The sequence below is a fragment of the Pogoniulus pusillus genome, chromosome 9, assembly GCF_015220805.1.
Source record: "Pogoniulus pusillus isolate bPogPus1 chromosome 9, bPogPus1.pri, whole genome shotgun sequence".
Classification (NCBI taxonomy): Eukaryota; Metazoa; Chordata; class Aves; order Piciformes; family Lybiidae; genus Pogoniulus; species Pogoniulus pusillus.
This window is the reverse complement of record NC_087272.1, coordinates 8,367,343-8,389,269: the sequence shown is the minus strand read 5'-3', so window position 1 is coordinate 8,389,269 and position 21,927 is coordinate 8,367,343. Positions and strand designations below refer to the sequence as shown.

The window sequence follows — 21,927 nt, the reverse complement described above, 5'->3', positions numbered from 1 at the left end:
ACTTTAGGTGTATGGCTGAATGCTGAGCTTTCAATGCTCTTCTGGTTTCAAGTCTGTTCCATGCAGCTTCTGTGGTGCAAAGCTCATGACGGTAGTATGCAAGTAGGCTGGTGCAAAGTGAAATGTATCACAGTTAAAGGTGGAGAATGAAATGCTTGCTTTTTATGGCAGGAGAAACCAAACAGTTTTTTATCACCAAAATGGTTGTATTAGGCAAATAAATGAGAGGCTGAGTAATTAAAACTGCGTGTCAGGTGCCTGTAAGACATGTAGTGTAATTTTATTTCCTATTACATTTAGTTCAGACATAAAGAAGAAATACTTCACCATAAGGGTGATGAGGCATGGAAACATGTTGCCAAGAGAAGTCATGGAAGCTCCCAAATTGGAAGTGTTCAAAGCCAGGTTGGAAGGGGCCTTGAGCAACCTGGTCAAGTGGGACACATCCTTGCCCATGGCTGATGGTGTTGAAACTATGTGACCTTTAAGGTCCCTTCCAACTCAAACTATTTTATGATTCTATATGCTCATGTAAGTGAAAAATGAAAAGATTATAGCTTTTGGAAAAAATCAAGTACTTCTGTGAAAATATGAAAAATCAAGGAGGCAGTTTATGGTGTTTGTTTAGTGTGTTTGAGTTTTATTAGTTTTACTTACGGAGTATAATGATTTTATAATCATAAACCTGTAATTGTGCTGTTTGAAATTTTTTTCTATGCTTGTGGTTATACAACTCCTGGTAAGACTACTTCCTTTCCTTATATCTTTATTTCTGTTATTTTCTCCATAGATGCGGTCTTTGCATTCCAGTTACGCAACCCAGTGCACAATGGGCATGCACTTTTAATGCAAGATACTCATAAGCAGCTTTTGGAACGTGGCTACAGGCGCCCAGTTTTACTCCTGCACCCACTTGGAGGCTGGACAAAGGAGGATGATGTTCCTCTTATGTGGCGCATGAAGCAACATGCTGCAGTACTGGAAGAGGGAGTCTTGAATCCTGAAACAACAGTGGTGGCTATATTCCCTTCCCCCATGATGTATGCTGGACCAACTGAGGTAAAATAAAATCCTTTTATTTTAAACTGAGTTTAAAATCAAATCACTTTTGATAGCGCACTGAAGTATTTAATGCTATGCTTGGTCTTTGTGTGTTGCATTTTTTGTAAATGTAGAGAGGAAACTGATTTTCCTTAGGAAACCAAAGCTCTGTCTGTCATCTACCAAAACATTATTCTATGAAGAAACTTCTATATTGGAGAGTTTTGCTGAAAATGCTGGAAGACAATACTGTGTTTGTATACTCCTTTCTTTACATTTATAATTGTGTGTTAGTGAATTCATCCTTCCTTCTGTATTCAGTCTTTTTTCAGAGTGAATGATAAGATCTGGTAACATACCAGCCATTCTTATCTTAAATGTTAAGGTACTTAAGATTTGTGATTACTAAGGAAAAAAGCTTGTGTGTCAGGAAAGCTATACACAAATTAGGAAAGGGGGATGGGGAAGAGCCTTTGGGGTTTTTTTTTGGCAAACTTATTTCAGAGAGAATTGTTTCAGACTTTTGTATGAAAAATTCTTTGGAAACACTTTATTTAGAACCCAGGTCTTGGGGTTGGAATCCCTAGAGGTTTGTGGGAAGCAGCAGTGAGAATAAATGTTCTCACTTGAGGGCAATTCCTTTAGGGGATATTTGTTCTCCATCTCATTACTAGTGTCTGTCTTTCTGTCCGTCTGGTACCACGCTGTTTTCTGTAGCATTCTGTATTTTTAATGTTCCTGATAATTGCTTTGGAAGTAAAGAAGTTCTGAAAGGGAAAATTCCTTGTGAAAATGCAATAAATTTACTTGCATAAAGAAGCAAATATGTTCTGAAATAGTACGAATGTATGGAAACGGGACAAGGTAGTTTTGCATCTCAAATGTGGTTTGCATTGTTCTAAATTCTTAGTAAAACAGCTTTGCTTATTCAAAATTGAGTTCTTGCTGTTAAACAAATGACAACATGAAATTTAAATTTCTTAACTTTGTTAGAATAGTTTCAGATAATATTCTACTAGCTGCTGTGGTGTGCTGGAATGTCATGTGTGTCTCTGTGCTTGTGAAATAAATATTAATATTATTAACATAGTTGTCAGCATCCAGATGCTTCCATAGCACTCTGTATGTATGAATAGCAGTGAAATCAGTCGTGTGTAATATTTGGCTGTGGCTACAATGAGAATTGATGCCCATGGTACCTCATAACTCAGGGCTGGTTCTTAATTTCTTTGTCTGTAGTGACTGCAAAACTTCCTCTTTGAATGGTTTCTATGATGATTAGTTATAGAACTAATGTGAAACTATGCTAATGCTTTGAGAAATCACTTTTGAGCTTTTTGCCTAAAGCTTCTTAGCAGGGAATGGTATACACAGTGACTGAAATATGAAACACTGGTTTTATGGAAAGATTTTTAATAGGTAGATGCAGATCAGTTTTGTAATGGAAGGAGAATTTATCCATCACATTGTCCATGTACTGCAAAATAGTAGCAGCAACTTTTGTCGTATGATTTGTGGGATTTTCCCCTCTTGCTTACATTTCTTCCTCTCTCCTTTATTGTGTGACGGATGTTTTAAGAGACGTTTATGTTGCCTGTCTTGCTGTTCTTAGGATGATGTCTTTTGACAACTACCTGTTGGTCAGGGTGTCTTTTTAGAGAAATGACTGTGATTAAAATAGAGCAATATACAGCTGTAAAAAGTATGAAAATAGAGCAATAGACACTGAACTTTCTAAATCAGTTGCTTTTGTGTTAACCTTTTATATAAAGGAAAGAGATGGAGGGCAACAACATCAGGAAGAACCGAGCTAAGATACACATGAGCTCCATCATCCTTACCCTGCTTATGCTGTTGCAAACCTTGTGCTAAAGTAACTTAAAAAAATATCCTAAGGTGTGAATAAAAACAGGGAAACAGTAGGCTTTAATCTGTAAGTTTGGTGATTCACATAACTGATTCTTTGTTTTGTTGTGGCTCCATAGTAAAAATCATGTCTGTTAGAAAATAAATAATTATACAGTGCATACACTTTTTAAAGGTTGCATTTTAACCAATTTCTTCTGTTAACTTTTCCTGCCTCATCTAGGTTCAGTGGCACTGCAGATCACGGATGGTTGCAGGAGCTAACTTCTACATTGTAGGGCGAGATCCAGCAGGGATGCCACACCCTGACACTGGGAAAGATCTCTATGAACCAACTCATGGTGCCAAAGTGTTGACAATGGCTCCAGGCCTCCGAGCACTGGAAATTGTACCCTTCAGAGTTGCAGCTTACAACAAGAAAAAGAAGTGCATGGATTATTATAGCTCTGATCAGTAAGTTGTATTTTCATTTTAAGACATTTTGAGAAATAGCTGCCTTTTACCATCCACCCACATAAAACTCCTGTTTTTAATTAAATTAGTTTTTAATGGAATTGATCAATAATGGCAGTGTTTAGATGTGTGTTTAGATCAGGAGTACAACTTGACTTTAGCATTGTTTGGGTGCAATTTCACCACAGAGCTATCCTAATCCAACTTTATCTGCCACTGGAAGCTTTTGTATTTCCTCACAGGTACTGGAATTTCTCTGCTTTAGAAACATGTTGGCACTGATTGCTAAATTCACAGCAAAATATTGCTATTTATTACTAACCTTTTGTTGATTTATCTTTCTAAGTATGTTTCTCAGGTGTCAGTTATGAGGGATGAGAAACTATGAGAGGATGCAGCAGAGAAAGGGTAGTGGGCAAGACAGGGTGAAAATTACCTGTTTACTTTAATGACAATGCAAAATTGTGCCCTAAGTCACTTTGCATTGCTGCAGTGGCAATGAATGAAACTCAAAGATGACTTGTCACTTTTGTTTAAAGCTTTTAGTTCAGATGATGGTTTTGTTGTACATCTAACTGCAGTTGTAGTTAGTACTGAAATACAAACTGCCAAGTTATGAAGGGGCAATTAATGCAAGATGATATTTTCCAAAATTAATATTGTTTATTAATTTTGATATTCAAAACTCTTGCAGCCCTCAACCACTAATTTTAATAGTAATTAGTTCTTGCATGGTCATGGAAACATTTTACAGATAATAACTAGATCGAGTCATAACCAGCAAAATATATAAACGTTAGTTGAACTGGAAGAGAATGTTCTTGTGGCCAAATACTACCTGCGGTCAATATACTGCTGGCCACAAGCTGGACTCAAGGAGATCCTTTCTGCTTATGGCAGAAGGCAGTGGTGAATTAAAGAGACACTTTTAAGCATTTACTCACAAAATATTATCTCCCAGCTTATGGGGCTAGCTGCAGTTTCAGACAGAACCCAAACGCTTTCAGAGAATTCTGTCTGGTCGGCTGCTGAGACTTCTGATTCTTCCCAGGCCTCTGGGGAAAGGAGGCAGACAATCTCTGACTTTGTCTCCTGGCTCCTCTGGATGATCTTTTTATCTCCAGGGCTTCCTGTCTTGGCAGGAGACTTTCAGATGTAGGCAGAATGTCTTGCGATGTGCAGTCTTGGCACGATGTCATGCTGGCTATGCAGGCCAATCACGTGGAGGCACTTAGATAAACTCGTGACAGTGGAGTTTCCTGGCAAACAATAAGGCAGTAAGCAATGGCAGCAGGCATGAATAGAATGGCAGAGCACACTGCATTTATCTGCATATTTCTTTTATCAGTGTGGGCTGAGACTAATGGGCCTTTGGACACAGAATAGTCAATCAGAATAGCAGTTAGCTAAGCTTAGGTACATTAGGTGAAGTCATAGGCTTGCTTTACCCAAATTTGGGAAAAGCATAGGCCTTGCACAAGGCAGGCACAAGCTAAGCATGTATACCTTGTTTACCACAGGAGAAAAGCATGCCTGGGCAAGCCAGTACATGTATAAGCCTGTTTCTGGCCCATCAGGCCTACCATGACATCGAGAAAGACATTTTTGTAAAACATCTGTACATATAACATCTAAAATATCTCTACAACACAACTTGTCTTTGAAAGTATGAAATCAGCCCAAGATAGATTTGTAAAAATGAACCCATTTGTTATCTCTTGTTCTGCAGCTGCATATACTGCAGGTAGAGTGTGTAGAAAAGTCTCCAAAGATGTCACTGTCTCTTGACAACCAACCACTAAGTTTTATTCAGCAGCTTGTCTTTCTTGCCATGATTTACATTTATTAGTAGATAAGGTACTGTCTTAAGCTTGATTGTAAGTTACCTAACTGCTTTGTATTTCAGCAGTAAATTCCAAGTACTTGAATTAGTCTGTGTTTATTTTTAAAAGCTGCAAAGTGTTATCATCTCTTAGATGACTAAATATAACTTCTTGGTATGTTCTTCTGTTGTTTGGAAATCATAAGCAGCATGCTAAAGGCAAATCTGTTGAAACCTGAGAAGAATTAAAATAGTTTCAGCGTGTATTACTCTATGATGTCCATATGTGTTTAGAAATTTGATGATTTGTTACATTGCAGATGTTTTCAAATTGAAGCTAATCAGGGAGCTAAACTTGTTTAGCAGTTACAGTTCACTGATGTTCTTCATTCATTCTCCTTTCCATATAGACTGCATTCCAGCATAAGGTTCTCTTTGTGTTATGAAGCTTCTCTTTGGATGATGTTTCTATATTTTTTTTTTTTCCCCAAGCGAAGCTATGGACAGTAACATCAGATCAGACTGTTGCCCTGATACAGGTGATATTTTCATTGGGAATAAAATCAGAGAGAAGTATAATCGTGGCATGTATGACATGAAACATTTCCTAAACATTGCCTCTTAAATAGCTGTTGAGCACTTCGCTGCCCTTGTACCTTCCATTATTTGAGATGCATCTGGAAGTCCTCATTGCTGTACACAGTAAATAGATGGTGATGTAAATGCTGGTAATTTAATGCAAACTTGTATACATTGTAACAAAAGGCTGCTGTATATTAAGAGTATTTGTCCTTTTCCTTGTCCAAGTAATTCAGTGAGTTTTAAAAGATAAACCACAAAGATTAAGGTGGAATAGCTATACTGATGTGACACTTAAGGATTTGGAGTAGTAGGGGAGTAGCAATACCAGAAGTGAGAATTCCCATTGCATGAAACAGAATGTCTTTGTAGAAGAATATTGATTTTGTGATTATTTACACTTCACTCTTAGCAGAATAGACTCGATTTAGATCAAGGTGAGTAAAGTTGTACTTCTGTCATTGGCCAGAGCAAATGATGAAAAAAAGTCTCTATGGTAACAGATTTTGGTTACAGGGCATTAAGCACACCCTGTTATCCTTCATCGTACCTATGGCTTTTTTTTTATTTATTTGTGTCATTGTCTTGGAAAAAAGACTGCTGCTATTAGTGTGCAGTTTTGCTCTGCTGCCATTTAATGTTTAAAGAGCATTTATCTTGTCCTTCCGTAGATACTTGGTAAACTACAGAGTGTGTTGGAGTGTGGCAGCAGTCCTCTAGATGGCAATACAGATACGTGCAGACTGCCTGAAGGGAGCCGTTATTGCTCCTGCATGCCACAGACGGAAAGAACACTGTGATAGGCTCCAGACAAAGTTAGGGCTTGGGTGGGTGCAGCTGGCTTCATTTCAAGATAGTCTGTGTAATGCTGAAAATGTGGCAGACTCCTGGACCATGTGGTGTTTCACTCTGTAAGGAGGATGGCCAAGAGGAGAGGATCGTGTGGAAATATGAGAGGATCAGTACTGACGGAAGACCCTTGGATGTGAAATAGTGGTGTTTGTGGAAGTCCTTCCTGAGCTTGCTGCTTAACTGGTAAAAAACACAGCATATGGGGAAGAGAGTTGTATGCATAGAAACATTGCTCTGACTTGTTTTGGAAACAGTTAAGTTCATTTCTGTTGCACTTTTCTCAGTTCTTTGAAGCATGGAGACTTCACAACCAACTAGGCAGTTCAAGAATTTACATCACTGATGCACAGAAGGGTGTGGTAAATGGGCTTCCTTTGGACTGAGCTGTACCTGAGCTGTGTGTCTTTGCTGCAGGAAGCACTGATTCTTTCCCCAAGTGGTCATCTCTTCTGTTCTTTTAGGCCTCCTAGATATCAATATCAGGAAAGGTGCTTGTAAGAAGCTATCTTGAATGTCTTTCTGATTTGGCAGAGTTGGCCTCACACCTGGCTCAGCAGCAAAGATATGCAGGGGTTATTGCAGTTGAGCTCTTTACTGATACTGGTAAACTATCTTTCTCTTTCTGAAGGTAATCCTAAGCCATAGGAATGATGGAGCATGAATCCTTGGCTAGTGGTGAGAAGATTCAAGAGCTTGATTCAGCTACCAGAAAGATGTCTGACATCTTGGAACTGCAGTGTTAGCAGTGGCAGAGAGGTTCTTTGCCTGTGACCTCTCTAAACATTGCTGCTCAGTTTTTGTGCTGATGACATTATATGTATGCATGTGGAATTAGGTTTTCACATGCCAAGTTGATACTAGTCAGCTGTGTACCATAAGATACTGGGCAGCTGTGTGATAACTTGCTGTGGCTGAGCTGCTTGCGACCTAGCAAGGTAGTGAGCCTGGGAAGTGTCAAAAAGCCTACCACTGTCCCTGCCTCAAACTTAGTAACAAAGACCCTTCTCAGGTACACTGCTTGTGATTCTAAGAGATCACTGTTCTTAAGGTGTACAGCTTCCAAAGATGCCTGTGCAAGTACAGTTTTGTAAAGTTTATTATAGAAGTTAAGTTTGTTTCTCACTTCTATCAGTATCCTCCAGAATGCATGCTGCCTGTGGAGTTCCCATAGACCTGGTACCTCTGCTTGGGAACAGTCTGGAGAGCAGCAGGGCCTCATGATGCTGATTGACTGTTGAGCTGCTGAAGTCACTTGGCAGCAGGTGTATCTAAACATGCCTCAGTTTATAAGGATATCCAGAGATATCCTGGTTGCATTCAGGGTTATCATGGAGCATTGTGTGTGTGAAAAGGGGGTAAGACAAGACAAATGCAAAAGCATTTATACTATATACACAGCAATTATATGAATTGTTTGACCAAAGTTACCTTTTAAACTACTAAGACCTGTGAACATCCAGTGACTTAAAACTGTATCTCTGTTTTATGAAGTCAACACAACTTTTTGTTTCTTGAACATCTTAGAACTATGTTTAGCACCTCATGGAACCACAGTCTTAAAATATAATTTGGAAAATGATGTGACTAAAACTAAGATTTGAGGAATGTATTTGAATGCCTGTGTAGAAGCACAGGTAAGGATAATTTCATTTTATTTTTCCTTTGGTCAGAATCCCTTTTTATTGTTGCTGAAGTCAGAGAGCAAGCCTAATAAAAGTTTTGTGGGAGGCTTGAGCATTTCCACTTGCACAGAATTCTGAAGAAATAATACCTAGAGAAACTAGTATGAATAGAGTCCTTTGCTTGTCAGTGGTTTTACTTTTTTAGGTTTTGTATAATTTTGGATCAATAACTGAGTATGTCCAAACATGTTTTGGACAGGTTTGTAGGTAGAATTATAGTTATAATGGAGAAATTCCAAAAGAATATCTGAGTTATGAACCACTGTTAGACAGAAGTGTAAACAAAAAAGCAACTGAGGAACCAAGCAACCTATAAAAAACACCATCTCCCAAAAAATCCCTACCCAGTGCTAAAATCTCTTGACAAAAACAGTGTGTTTCTTCAGCCAAAAAAGCTTCTCAAACAGTTACCACAGACAACTGTAATTTGGGATTGGTGGCTTAATAATAGTAGTTGTTTGGGTGAGCAAAGATTCCCAATTCTTTACAGAAAATCAGTCCTATAAAATGCAGCCACAGACTGCTGCTGGGAAAAAACTCAATTAGAAAGGAAATTAATCTGGCAATTAAAAAAGCCACAGCCGTGTCTGGATTTTTTTATCCTGAAAGAAAACCGATGAGATCATTTTGCCTAAAAGAAACCCATAAGTAAGGTTACTGGAGCAGACTGTTCATGGTTTTTGTAAAGTGTGAATGAAACATAAGATCCATGAAGAAAAGAGATTTTTGACTTCATAGTTTATTCCTGGGACCTTTGATCATGTTATCATGACTGCTTAAATAGATACTGTTCCCAGGTTTGTTTGGTGTGCTACCTGGTTTTGAAAATGATAGAGGCTGGGATAAGTACCTTTGACTGTCCTGCTTAATTTAGTTATGTGAAATATGGATTCTTACTGAACATTAGCACAGAATTTAGGATACAGTGAAACACTGCAATAGCTCAGAAGACCAAAGCTCTCCCTCTAGTCAGAAAATTCACAGCAGCTAAAGGATTTGGGTTGCACATGTTGATTTTAGTCACTTCTAATGTTCTGCTTTCACAAAGATTGTTCATGGCCGTGTAGGTTTTGAGTCTAGTTGGTACTAGCTGGTTCATTCAGCATCAGGGAGCGTTCCCAAGGCATAGCACAGGCTAACGTAAAAAAGGCTTGTAATGGACAATGTTCTGTGTCTGTAGGAGTTACTGTGTAAGTTGAGACTTGATACTGCAAAGACAAATGTGAATTCAGTGACAATTGTTCTTAAAAGGGGCTGTAAAGTTAGATTTCACCTCATGGCAGATCCTATTCAGGAAACATGAAGTCAGAGAAGCAGAACTGTTGAGGAACTGAGCCCTGAAGAAGGAGACTTTGAATTGTTCTAGAAATAAATCAGATCTAAAGTTTACCAGCTGAGAAGAATATGACAGTCATTTTGAAGCCAGACCAGAGTAAATAAGTCACATTATTGTTTTATTAACATACATTTGTTTCCAAACCCCATATTTTTTATGGAGAGACAAAACTGTGAATGAATGGTTTGTACTTTTATAATGAGTCATGTAGTTAAAAGTAATTTCTTACTGTCTTGAAAGCACCAGGCATCACAATCCATAGGGAATGGGAGTTTCAAGAAGGTAATTTACACAGTGCCAGATGCCCTAAGAGAGGTTGGGTTTCCCCTGATCTTTAGTGCTCCAAATTAAAAAACAGTTGCATAATATACTTTGTACTTGGATTAAACCTGCAGGAATAATTATTTTAGGGGAAAATACCATTCCCCTCAGTCACTGTATTAAGATGCTGTATTCACACCTCAGACATACAACAGAACTTCCTTGTAGGACTGCCAGCATCTTTATGCAGTCGTTTCCCACTTTCAAGCTACTGATTACTTTGTTGTTTTGTCACAGGATTCTAGCATCTTTGAAATCTTAGCCTCATACACTCTTACAGTGCTTGAGCTCATAACAAATCATAAAGTGCTGTCATTGTTGCTGGAGCCACTAGTGGCATTATATAGTAAAAGATAACTGAATGCACACCAAAAAAAGGGTAATGCATTTAACAGATTAAAATGCTAGTCTTTGGAGTTGAAAGAACTGGTGTTTGAATTGTTAACTATGAGTGTGGTTTATAATGTCCTTTGGCTCTGATGCTCAGTTATTGTGAGTAGTTTGAAGATTAATTAACAGCACAGGTTTGTTTTTATGTTTTTCTGAATAAATCAATTGCAGCTTTCCAAATATAAAATATTATGTTGTGCACCTGTGGGTATCTGTGGATGAGGCACTTGGTGCCACGGTCTAGTTGACTGGATAGGGCTGGGTGATAGGTTGGACTGGATGACCTTGGAGGTCTCTTCCAACCTGGTTAATCTGTATACAGACAAAGTTTTGCGTGTGGAAGGAGGGCACAATGTGTAGTGTAAGAAAAGATTTCTGCTAGGTGTATGAGGGCACAGCAAAGTTAGATATTTTCTGTCCTCTGAAAGTAAGGAGTTTTCACAGCATGTGTATGTAAGGCTTTTTCCACAGTGTGTGTGTAGTTCTAGGATATGATGCCATGGAGCAAATACCAATGACTACTTTTCTGTCAACAAGTTTTTATTGTGGATTTATTTCCGCCTTTTTTTCCCCTCTGCCTTTTGGAGAATGCTTTTAATTGTACTGGCACCAAATATTACGTCAATCCTACTCAGACTCAATTGCTAGTAAAAGGTTAAATCAATGTTACGAGCATTTACTAACGTACAATGTGGCCCAAAGAAAGCTAGTTCCAGCAGCCACTGAATAGAAAATTCAAAGGCACTTAAATCTCATGGTCAGAAAACACTTGGGTTAAGTTTCATGGACAGTCCAATCTCTATTGAGAATGGAATTTGGATGGCTTTGGCATTTCTGTTCCACAGAAGTTTTAATGGTCAAATATTTCCCCCCTTAAGTTACACTCAGATCCATTTTATGTAGAGTAACTCCTAATGCTCGCAAAAATCACTGTAAATAAAATTACTTGACACTGCTTTTTGGTTCTTTTTCCACAAAGGCAAATTGCTCATTTTTTTTCCCCAAAAAAATGCTCATGTTTGACATCACAGTGCCAGTACTGAGAAGGTGTTTCCATTTAGTTGAAACTTCAGTTTCTGATATTCTGATATTTGATTTTTTGCCATCAGTAAGGACAATGTGTATTGATTGGTTATTCAGATACTCTGTGTTAGGTATAAAAGTGAAGATTAAACTAGAAGCAATAAAATTGCAGTTGCAGTAACTTTGAGAAAGGCAGAAATCTCTGTGTTGTTTCATCCTAGCATTATGTATTGCCAAAGCTTCATTTGAGTCACTTCAGTGATTATTAATTCAGGCAACTTTTCTAGAAGTGTTATGAGATACTGAATGTAGTTTGTTTCTTAAAAGAGGCTAACTTGTGGTATTGTTTGCATTTCTTGCAGCTACTATAGCTCTCCTTAGCTTCTGGGTTTGGTTTCTCTCTTGTATCTACAATACTTAGAGCTGCTTTTTATGCAACTAAGGGTAAGAAGTTGCTAAAGGAATTGGAGGTATTATTGAAGCAACCTTTTATGACATACATAAATCCGTTGCCTTAGTACCTTTATTTTCATTGTAGGGCACTGGAGGAAGTTGTGCATTTTTTCCTAAAATCTTAGGCAGGGAAAGGATAAAGCAGATAGTGCCATTTTTTTATGCTCAAACTTTGGTAGCGTTAGGACACTGTAGAGAAAAGCACACATATAGAAATCTATAGCACTTGTTTTACACTTTTCTTCCTGATTGTCTGGAATTAACTAGGATTACCACTTCCCTACAGACATTTTCAGAGTCAGAATTAATCAGGTGGGAAAAGACTTTGAAGATCATTGAGTCCAACCCATCACCTAACATCTTGTAATTAACTAAACCATAGCACTAAATGCCTCATCCAACCTCCTTTTAAACACCTTCAGGGATGGTGACTCCACCACCTCTGAGGACAGCCCATTCCAATGCCAATCACTCTTTCTGTGAAGAACTTCTTCCTAACAACCAGCCTAAACCTGCCCTGGCACATCTTGAGGCTGCGTCCTCTTGTTCTGTCACTATTTGCCTGGCAGAAGAGACCAACCCTCGCCTGAAAATTTTACAGAAAGAGTTTTTTACAAAGAACCCAAGTCAACTTCAAGCAGTGATAGTGAACAGTAAGCATCTCTCTGCCAAGAAACAAATTTTCAGGCTTTATAAGTAGCATTAATATAACTTCTCCTATGAATTTACCTCAAAGTTCTCATTTTTACATGATTTATATTTTGCAGTCTTGAAGCACACTAGGGCTTTTTGCTTTGCTGTGGCACTTCAGGAACCCACAGCCTCAAGTTGAGAGCAATAAGAAAAGAGAATGTATGACAGTGCTGCTGTGTTAATGTACACAATCTAAATCAAAAATATAAGGGGCTAGTGGTTTTCTGAAAGGAAAGTGTGGAATGCTTTTTGCATCTTGCTAACTTCCATACCCTACTGAGTGTAGCTCAGCACTTAGAGCCAAGTTCTGCCCTCTGGTGAGTGTGCCTGTCTCTTGCTTCTGTCATAAGGCATATGCATATGAGATCAATACTTGGTTTTTGTTTCAGACAGACAAGGAAAGAATGAGTAACTATGCAAATGGGACAAATGGCATAAAGAAAACTGCGCATTTAAGTTACATCATTTCTGCTCTGGAGCATTTGGTAGAACTCTGGCCTTCTTGTTTTGCCTTTAGCATCTCAGTCCTGTGAAGAGGAAGAGTTTTTACCTGTGGAGCTTTTGCTGCTTATCAGCACATACCTGAGAAGTTAATGTTAATGTATTGACATGTTAACAATGGTAAACAATCCTGGTTTGGGTTCATTTGCACTTTAATCCATTTGAATTCTGTTTTTAAAGGGAAAGCATATATAAGGGAAGATATTTTTATTCTCTTTTTCTTCATTTTTGAATTGTATGTGCCACATTACTGCTATGCATATATATGTGTCTGCATAGTAGCTTGCAGTAGCCACTGCAAATATGGATCTTGCCTCTAGTCTCAGGCTTTTACTTTCTCTGTCTTGCCAATTGTCCTTCACAAAGACTTTGTGCAGTGTTGGTTTTTTACATTCTCTAGTGGCACTACAGTGACTTTCCTCAACCTGCACATAAGGCTGGTATGTTGTCATGGCAGGGTGAGATGCTGCTTCTTGGCTGAACGATGAGACAAGAGAGGGATGAGATGTTTCTCCTCAGGAAGAGACAGTCAGACTAGATGGAATTCTTGGTTCAGTCCACGGGAGATCAGTTGGACTGTACTACAAAACGTGAGGAGTTACCAAAGCTGAATGCTGTACAAGGTCTATATTCTAAGGATTTATTGGCTAGATGTCTGGAAATGACAGTTGCAATACAGCATTATACTTCCAAGAAGAAATGCCTATAGTATCAAGAAAGCAGAAAGAATATGAGCAACTTTGCCTGTTTTTAAAATATATTCTTTTTTTTTCTCTCAACCCTTTCTCCTTCCTCTCTCCCCCACTGCCCCCTCTCTTACCCTCTCAGACATGATGACTTTGATTTTATATCAGGGACCCGCATGCGCAAGCTGGCTCGAGAAGGACAAAACCCACCAGAAGGCTTCATGGCTCCTAAGGCTTGGACTGTGCTAACAGAATACTACAAATCCTTGGAGAAGGCTTAGACCTCTTATTAACTGCAGATCAACCTTTGACGCCTGATTTATTTACGAGAAGGGGACCACACAGTCACGGTTCATGTTGCTTTGTTGTGGTGTCTGTCAGGAAGTTCTCCTCTGGAAACAGACGCTTTCTCCCTAACTTAGCATCATTCTTTGCCTGTCCTTATGGGTTCTATTATGTCCTGGCACCTAACTATCTGCTGGTTTTAATGTATTTTATTACAGTTAATATTCTTGAAGTAGGATTTTTAACTCTTGTCTTTTTAATATTTTACTGCCTCTGTCCTATGAGTTCTGCAGCTGTGAAATAGACACAGCTTTTTTCGTATGTTATTTAAACTGCTGGGTAGTGTCTGGTTTTAGTGCTTTGTAGGAGAAAATGTAATGGTTAGACCTGTAATTACAAGAATCTCAAAGTAAGTTTTGAAACATCTACATAAGTGCCCTCATCTTTATTGCATCATCATCTCCAGGAGCAATTAACATTAATTTCTCATTATATGTACTGAAAAAAAACAAAGAGGTTTTTAAATGCAGCATAATTAAACTTTCTTTGCTTGCTTTGTTTAGTTTTGGAGTTCGCTGAGTTGTCCAGTGATTCTTTTCTGCTGTGGGACCTGTAAAGATGACCAAGTAATGAATAAAAGAAAATATCTAGTGTTTGCTTTGAATTGATAACTAATCCAGATTTTTTAAATATGTATTTCTTGGCATAGATATCAGTAGGGAACATTTTATTTCATTTAATATAACTTGCAAGTTTATGTTTCCGGTTATACTTGTTCAGCTTACTATAACTTTAGCATTTGAAGTATGGCAGACCAACCCTTAATTAATGCTTAATAACTGCAAGAGAAATGAAAAAAAAAATCCTTAGATGTTGGCATTTCCTGTAGTATTAATGCTTAGTTCTGTGGTTACTTTACTGGCTGTTTTTCAAGGTCTCCAAAGAGCAAACTCCATCTCTTCATTAGTTGTTTTTTTTTTAAAGGACAAAGCATATGTTCTTTTTCTAGGATTCTTCAAAAATCCTCAAGTTGGTTAATTGACTTTGTGAAACATTAACTGTTAAGGGAAAACATAAGATTACAACCTTTTAAGTGTAAAGGAACACTCAGCTGGTGAGGTCTTCTCAAACACTTGCAGCTGATTATCTGGGACAATCATAATCCCTGTTAGCTAGAAACTCAACCTTCTCACAGAAAATCTTCTGCTGTTAAACTGCATATAGGAGGAACCAGCTCAAAATTGGTTGTAGAATGTTAATACTGGCCTGCTGCTGGGCCTGAATGGAACATGTTTTTCTGGGTTTTTTTGGACTAGGGGAAGGTTGTGGTGAAAGGACCTGCATAATGAATGGAATGAATGCTACTTTCAATCTTTGTTTACTCGTTCACAGCAGTAATGAAGACAAATGTTTTCAGAATTCCCTCCTTCTGTTTCCTCCCTTTGTGAGGAATTTGAAGAGATGTAGAAAGTGCCTTTAAATGGAGTTCTTAAGTCTGATATAACATAAGGCAGAATTGGAAAATGGCAAGAGATGTTTATTAGCCAACCATAATTACTTGAGACTATGTTTTGATAGTGTAAAGCTTCTCTTTAAAACTACTGAACAGATTTTCTTCAAACTTGGCTTTTTTTAGATTGTATCAGTATATAGGATGTGCAAAATCCAGAGGAAAGAGTCAGTTAATCTGTATGCAGCTGTTCACACAAGACTTCAAGTTTAACTGTGAATGCAAACAAGAATTGTCAGCTACTAAAATGGGATTTGCTGTTGGAAGTTGGAGTTTGGACTCTTTGCTACCAGGTTTGATTTTTCTGCTAGCTAAGATGTAAAATGATACAAATATTTTGGCAGAGTAGCAAACACAGGTTAAAGTCCATGTCCTATATGAAGTCTGGAAAATAAGTGGGAGTGGTATCATGGGTGTGAATAAATTAGAATCTAATTGAAGTTAATTTAGAAGGAGGAATGTCTTCAAGCAAATTGAATGCAATAATATCAAGCAGATCTAGTTTTGATACTTAGCTGGTTTGCTGCTGAGACCCTGTTGTTACAGTGTTTCTAGAAAGCATTCCTTGCAAGGCTCCATGTTAAAGAAGCTTTGGGGTTTATTCTGACATTAAGGCAGCAGCCACAGCATTTCCAGCATAATGCTGATTAAGAACAGGAGCATCTGGTCAGCTTTTGGGCAGGACTCGCTCTCTACAACAATACTTTCCTATATCATACAAATTTTCACTGTAGGGTTCAATTTTTCCCTCGTGTCTGCAGCTGCCACATTTAAGGAAGGTATACTTAACAGGAAAGGCTACTCTAGAAATTACTCTTTTGCTGATGCCTTTCTTAAGCTTTTCTCTACCTTATGTCAGTGGGTTGCATTGTCAGTTGGCCAGCCCTAATACTCTGGTTTTAACCGTAGCTTCAACTCAGTCATTAAGGATGCTGTGGCTTTTGAGTTTCTTTTGAGACAACAGTTGGCTGTCTTCCAGAAGGCAGTAAGAGGACTAATGAGCTAGTGATTGTTTTACCCACAACCTGTTCTATCATTGAAAAACAATGATCTCAGGAGCATGCCATATTAAAATAGTACTCTTGAACCATGTGGTAGATATGAACACAAGCAGGACCTAACTGCTTCATTGTCTCATTTCTTAAGTTCCTAAAACAACTGTAATTTTTTTAACTTGAAAAATACTAATATATATGTGAACCACAAATCTAAGCAGATAAAGTCTTCTTTTTTATAAAAACTGCAAAGTCAAACATCCAGCTGTGTCCTTTTCCTAAAGGTCACATAAATAATCAAAAGGTGTTTATTGTTAATTAAGGTGAAAGATGTCCAAAAATGTTTCCCTTGCCTCCCACCTTTTGCCTTTACATGCATCTACCTTATCTATGCATACTACTTTTGCAAAAGGCAATTCATGGCTGTTATCCTATCCTTTTCTCTAGCCTCAGAGTGTTCATTCACTTGTAACAAATCACTCTGATGTATCAGATATGAGATGTATGAAAGTAATAACACCCTCAGTTCATATGGTCAATACAAAGTCTGCACCCAGCTTTCAAAAATGGCAAGGATTCATGAGGTAGTTGGAGATTACCAAACTAATTCTCAGGGTTGAATAAATGGTACAGAATGACCCTTTCTAGATGAAATTACTAATTCCAGATGAATTTGAGTCCTGCAGTACCTATGTGCAACTTTAGAAAAGGGCAAGTTTTTTTTAAAGAACCTCAAAACTGAGAATTCTGTTTTCCTTTGTGAGTCTGGGTTTGACTAACATGGATGTTTGGGATAACTTTTCAAGTAGAGTTCTACAGATCATCATGGGAAAATAGTAGATGAATGCCAAGGAAGCTGACTTCTATCTGATTTTTTTTCCTTTTTTTTTTTTCAGTAGAGGATCTGAGCACTAACCACCCAGTAATACATCAGAGATGTAAAATAGAAAACATAGACTAGGTCATAGATTGTTTTAAATGCAGTTTGGAGCTAACCAAGCTTCTACATCTGGAATAATTCAGTAAAAGTCAGAAAGAGGAGGAAATGAGTGGATGTCTTGGCATGGTAGTGGAAATAGAACAAGGCTACCATAAGGTATGTAGCCAATGCTGTAATTGTCTTCAGTTAGGATCTCCCTTGCATTTCATATTTCCTTCATTTAGAAAAGTTCCACAAGTGAGTCTCACAAAGGGTTAAACTTACTGCCTTTCCATACTAAAAAAGAATAAAAGTTACTTTGAGCATCCTCACCAAATGCTTAACAGACTATTCCAGAAACTTTCCACTTCCTCACACTTTAAAGGAGCTAATCAATGTGTTACACCTTTTTCACTGTAAATGTTGACAGTTTCAAAACAAGTATGTGTATTTGTGTCACTTCTATCTCTGGTCATGAACCTTTAAGCCTCGTGCTAGGCATTGTAGAAGAAAAAGCCCTCCTCTCTTCTTCCCCTTTCAGATGGAAGATACATTTACTTGATTTATGACACCATCTCCAAAGACAGGGAAAGAGAAAACAATTCCTTCACTTAATATAAGGGAATCCCCAGGAGAAAAAAATAGACAGAAAATGAACTGTCATTTACCTTTGCATGCTTGTCTGTTTATCTGTCTATATGAATGGGATTTACTGTGGTGCTTGTATGCTAGTAAGAAATGTGTAGGAATGGCATTTCATTCCTCAAATCTGACACAGAATCCTTCACCACTACCACTAAAATAATGAGATGAGGGACATCAGCCAGGAGTCAGTTGAACAAATTAAATGCTAGAATGAAAGCAAATGATAGCTCAGAACTAGTATTTTGTTGTTCGCTGTGAATTGATCTCAGAAACTTGATTACCACAACTTCTGATTTAGATGCTGTTGAAGAGGAGAGTGATACTTGTTCAATGCTTTTCATCTTTAAAGTTTTCACAAGATGGAGCTGAGATGCTCGATTTCCAAGGGTTAATTTAAAGCCTTCAGTGGCCAGTTCGTTGGCTATGAGAGTTCCTTGCCAGCAGCCAAACAGGTGTTGGGTAAAACATTTAAAGGAAGGCTGCTGGGGTTTCTCCTCAGTTGTGTTGTTTCACCTTGAAGAAAGCCTGAGGGATAGAACAGCTTCTCTCACAAAAAGTTTTTGATTAAGAATATAGCTGGATCTTTACTAGGCTTTAGGAGTGTCCACTGAAGATTAATGTTTTTTGGTTTTTTTGTGCCTGCTGCAAAGTTTGTTTGATCTTGTGGTATTATGATTTTTTTACCTGCATCAATTTTTTGCTATTTAGTCTTTATTAGAATTACTTCTTTATTTATGGGAGGGTATGTCTGTACATGACCCTGAATCCTGCTTTCAGCTTTTCCAGAATTGTTTGCCCTAGAAACCTCATCTTGATAGCATTTTGAAGTTGAAAGACAACTCCACTGAAAGCTAGAAAATCCATCTTTCAGCCCACATGTGAAATTCCTAGACAGTAAATGGCTGCCACTTAAAACAGAGACTAGAGAGGTTTTCATATTAAATAAAGCTCGAAGAACCTTACATCCAGTGTAAGGACTGTCACCCAACCTTCACATGAAAATCCATGCAAACAGTCTTTGAAAGTGCCATGGTAGTCAGGACACTACCAACTACCTGTTTGTGGAGATTTAAAAACAAAAACCAGTTTCACTATAAACTTCAGTGGGGTAAAAATAGTGCCCGAATATTACTTCTATCCTCTGCAAACAAAGCTGTTTTGTCTGTGAAATCCTGCACTTGTTGCTCTGAATTGCATCTTATGAGAATACAGTTTGGCCATATCTCCACTTATTTTCATCTCTTAACTGCAGTTATGATTGCAAGGAAGAAACTCCTAGTCTAAGCTGTCAGTTTTCAGTTTTCACTAAGTACCTGCACATCTCCAGGCTTTCCACCCACATAACCAGTGTCTGAATTTTTGTGGTCTAAACCAATTACTTCTGTAATGACTGATTGTGAAGTTTGTTGCAATATTTGTGATGAGATAGAGAAGACACACCAATATCCATGTGTGAATATTTCATGAACATCTTTGGTGCATTTTATGTATTACAAACTATGCAATTTGTTCCCTGCTCATCTAACAGGGAAACATTTCTATGATTTCAGAAGAGCCTCTCAGAGAAAGAGAAAACATTCAGGCTTTTGTACTATTAAATTGATTAAATCATCAGCTTTTTCAAAGACATGGCATCAGAAGAGCCTCTGTGACCCATAAACAATGGGTTCAAATTGGTTGCCAGCTGTAGAATGTAAAGCTATAGCTGGGTTGTTTGCAGGATTGCTCACATGCCATGGAGTTCTGCCTTGTTCATAGTTCAGCTACCACCTGTGGAAAATAGTATTTTGATAATTTGACTAAATTGTTTCCACACAATGAAGTCAATCATGAGACAATATCATGTTTAAGCATAACATTCCATGAGGAGAAGGCTTAGCACTATTCTAGTTTATGTTTAAACTAGGATACAGTGTTATATGAGCAACAATTTCCTATCATACTATGTGACAACAGCAATAAACATGCCATCAGAGTCAGCATCAGAAGTACAGTGCAACATTTTAAGTAGTACTGACACTTCTTTATTAGAGACAGCTATAAATAACTCCTTTGTTCCTTATTTCTTAAAAGAAAAAGACTTTTTGTTCTGAAAACTGGAAATCTGTTTGCCTTACTTGGTAGTTAGACACTCAGAATGGCAGGGATCTTTCAGAGGCTTTTTTTCTGTTTTGCTATGAGTATTTTTAAATGCATGCACACTTCTGAGCTCCATGATTAAATGGCTTTGCAAAGAAGATTAATGCTTTAAAGGATATTTTGTAAACATTTTTAGCTCTTTAAGTAGTTTGGTCAATTTTCCTTTTACAAAGAACACAATGTCTTATGCAGAGATTGGATACAGAATCTTCATCAACTCTTAAACATCTCCAGCTAGTTTTCTTTTAATACAAGATTTTGGCTCTTTCCTTCATGCTGCATGGATATATTGTCAAATACTTAAATATGCTGGAGAAAAATGTACTTAAAGATGGTGAGTTGATGGGGCAGAGTTCCAAGACAGCCTCTTTCAAGCACTAACAATAAAAGACTACATCTTGTAATGTGCAATTCTTTCAAAAGAACATTGTGCCTTTTCTGTAATCGTGGTTGTCATATAAATCCCAATCAAAGCAGCATGTTCTGTCTAAAAGATGTGCAGAAAGAAATGAGCATTCTTCAGTCGGTGGTTTTCTGGGGAAAATAAACACCTCCTTTTTCACATTTTTAGTGTTCTTGAAAAAATGGCACATAAATGTCCTGATCTTTCAAATTTTTTACTTAAATATGTCTTGATGAGGGACCAGCATCTTCAAAGGTTACAATGAACTGAAAATCATGTTCTATGTAGACCAAACCTACACTGGACAGTTTCAGACAAGCAAAACAATGTTTAAGTCATTTGGACATACTTGATTTACATTTTTCATCTATATGTAACTTGCAGCAGTGCAATATTTTAGATTTCTATACATAGTCATGTAACTAAGGAAAGAAAATCCAAACTATGCATTCTTGGTTTGATTATTATCCTACACATGTTGGTAGATCTTGAAACTAATGATAAAGAGATAGACTGATTTTGTGATGTTAACTCTGGAAGACATGATTGTTGTTCATCCATGTGAACTTGAAGAAATGTCTGACTGCCTATGGGGAAATGAATCCAGTTGTATTGATGGGCTGCAGACTGCATGCTAGAGACACTTTTATTTTGACAAAAAAGGGCTAATTCACTGTTTTCTTAAATGTGAAACAAAAGGGGGGGTCCAAAGAAACAGGCTTCTCTTAACTAGTCACATAAAGACAAGAGCATAAACTTGCAAAGTAATCCATAGAAATTAAAGATGGTCTGCCCACTGAAATGGAGACATTTGTGCCTTTGTGTGTCCCAAGAGAGACTACCACTAATGTGAAGAATTCCAGCACTGAAGAAGATTTTATGCAGCATGAATTTATTACACATTTCATGATTCTTATGGAACTTTCAATGTCTGCTCAATCTCCATGTGCAATTTTAATAAAATATGTGCTTACAGTATATTCTGCTCTTGCATATGCTCTGTTATTTTAGGCTGAAAATTTTCTTCATTTGGATATGCCAAGGGAAGCAAAAGAACTTGTGCAGCTTACATCTTCATCAGCCAAACCTGAAAACTATGAGAGAAGGGACTGGAGAGAGTTCTGTGACAATGGAACTTCTGATTTTGCTCAGGGCCAGCATAACAGAGGATTTTTTTCTTTCCGATTTGCAGTCTACTATAGGTGTGTAGGGTTTTGTTTTGTTTTGTTTTGTTTTCTGAGTTTTTTTGTCTTAGTGAGCATTAATTTGCCTGTCATCTTGTTATAGTAGATCTCTTCTAAGGTTCCTGAGATGGTAATGTATGAGCCTTTCT

At 37.7% G+C, this 21,927-nt stretch overlaps 1 protein-coding gene across 1 annotated transcript in view; it reads left to right on the top strand.

The window, feature by feature from the left end:
* Window positions 1-21,572, top strand: part of PAPSS1 (3'-phosphoadenosine 5'-phosphosulfate synthase 1) — a 48,521-nt gene extending 26,949 nt beyond the window's left edge. Inside the window, exons 10-12 of the mRNA XM_064148455.1 lie at window positions 791-1,059; window positions 3,131-3,360; window positions 13,841-21,572. Of these exons, the coding sequence (XP_064004525.1) occupies window positions 791-1,059; window positions 3,131-3,360; window positions 13,841-13,979 (638 nt within the window). The 3' untranslated portion in view covers window positions 13,980-21,572. The remainder of the gene's footprint in view (window positions 1-790; window positions 1,060-3,130; window positions 3,361-13,840) is intronic.
* Window positions 21,573-21,927: the final 355 nt, after the last annotated feature.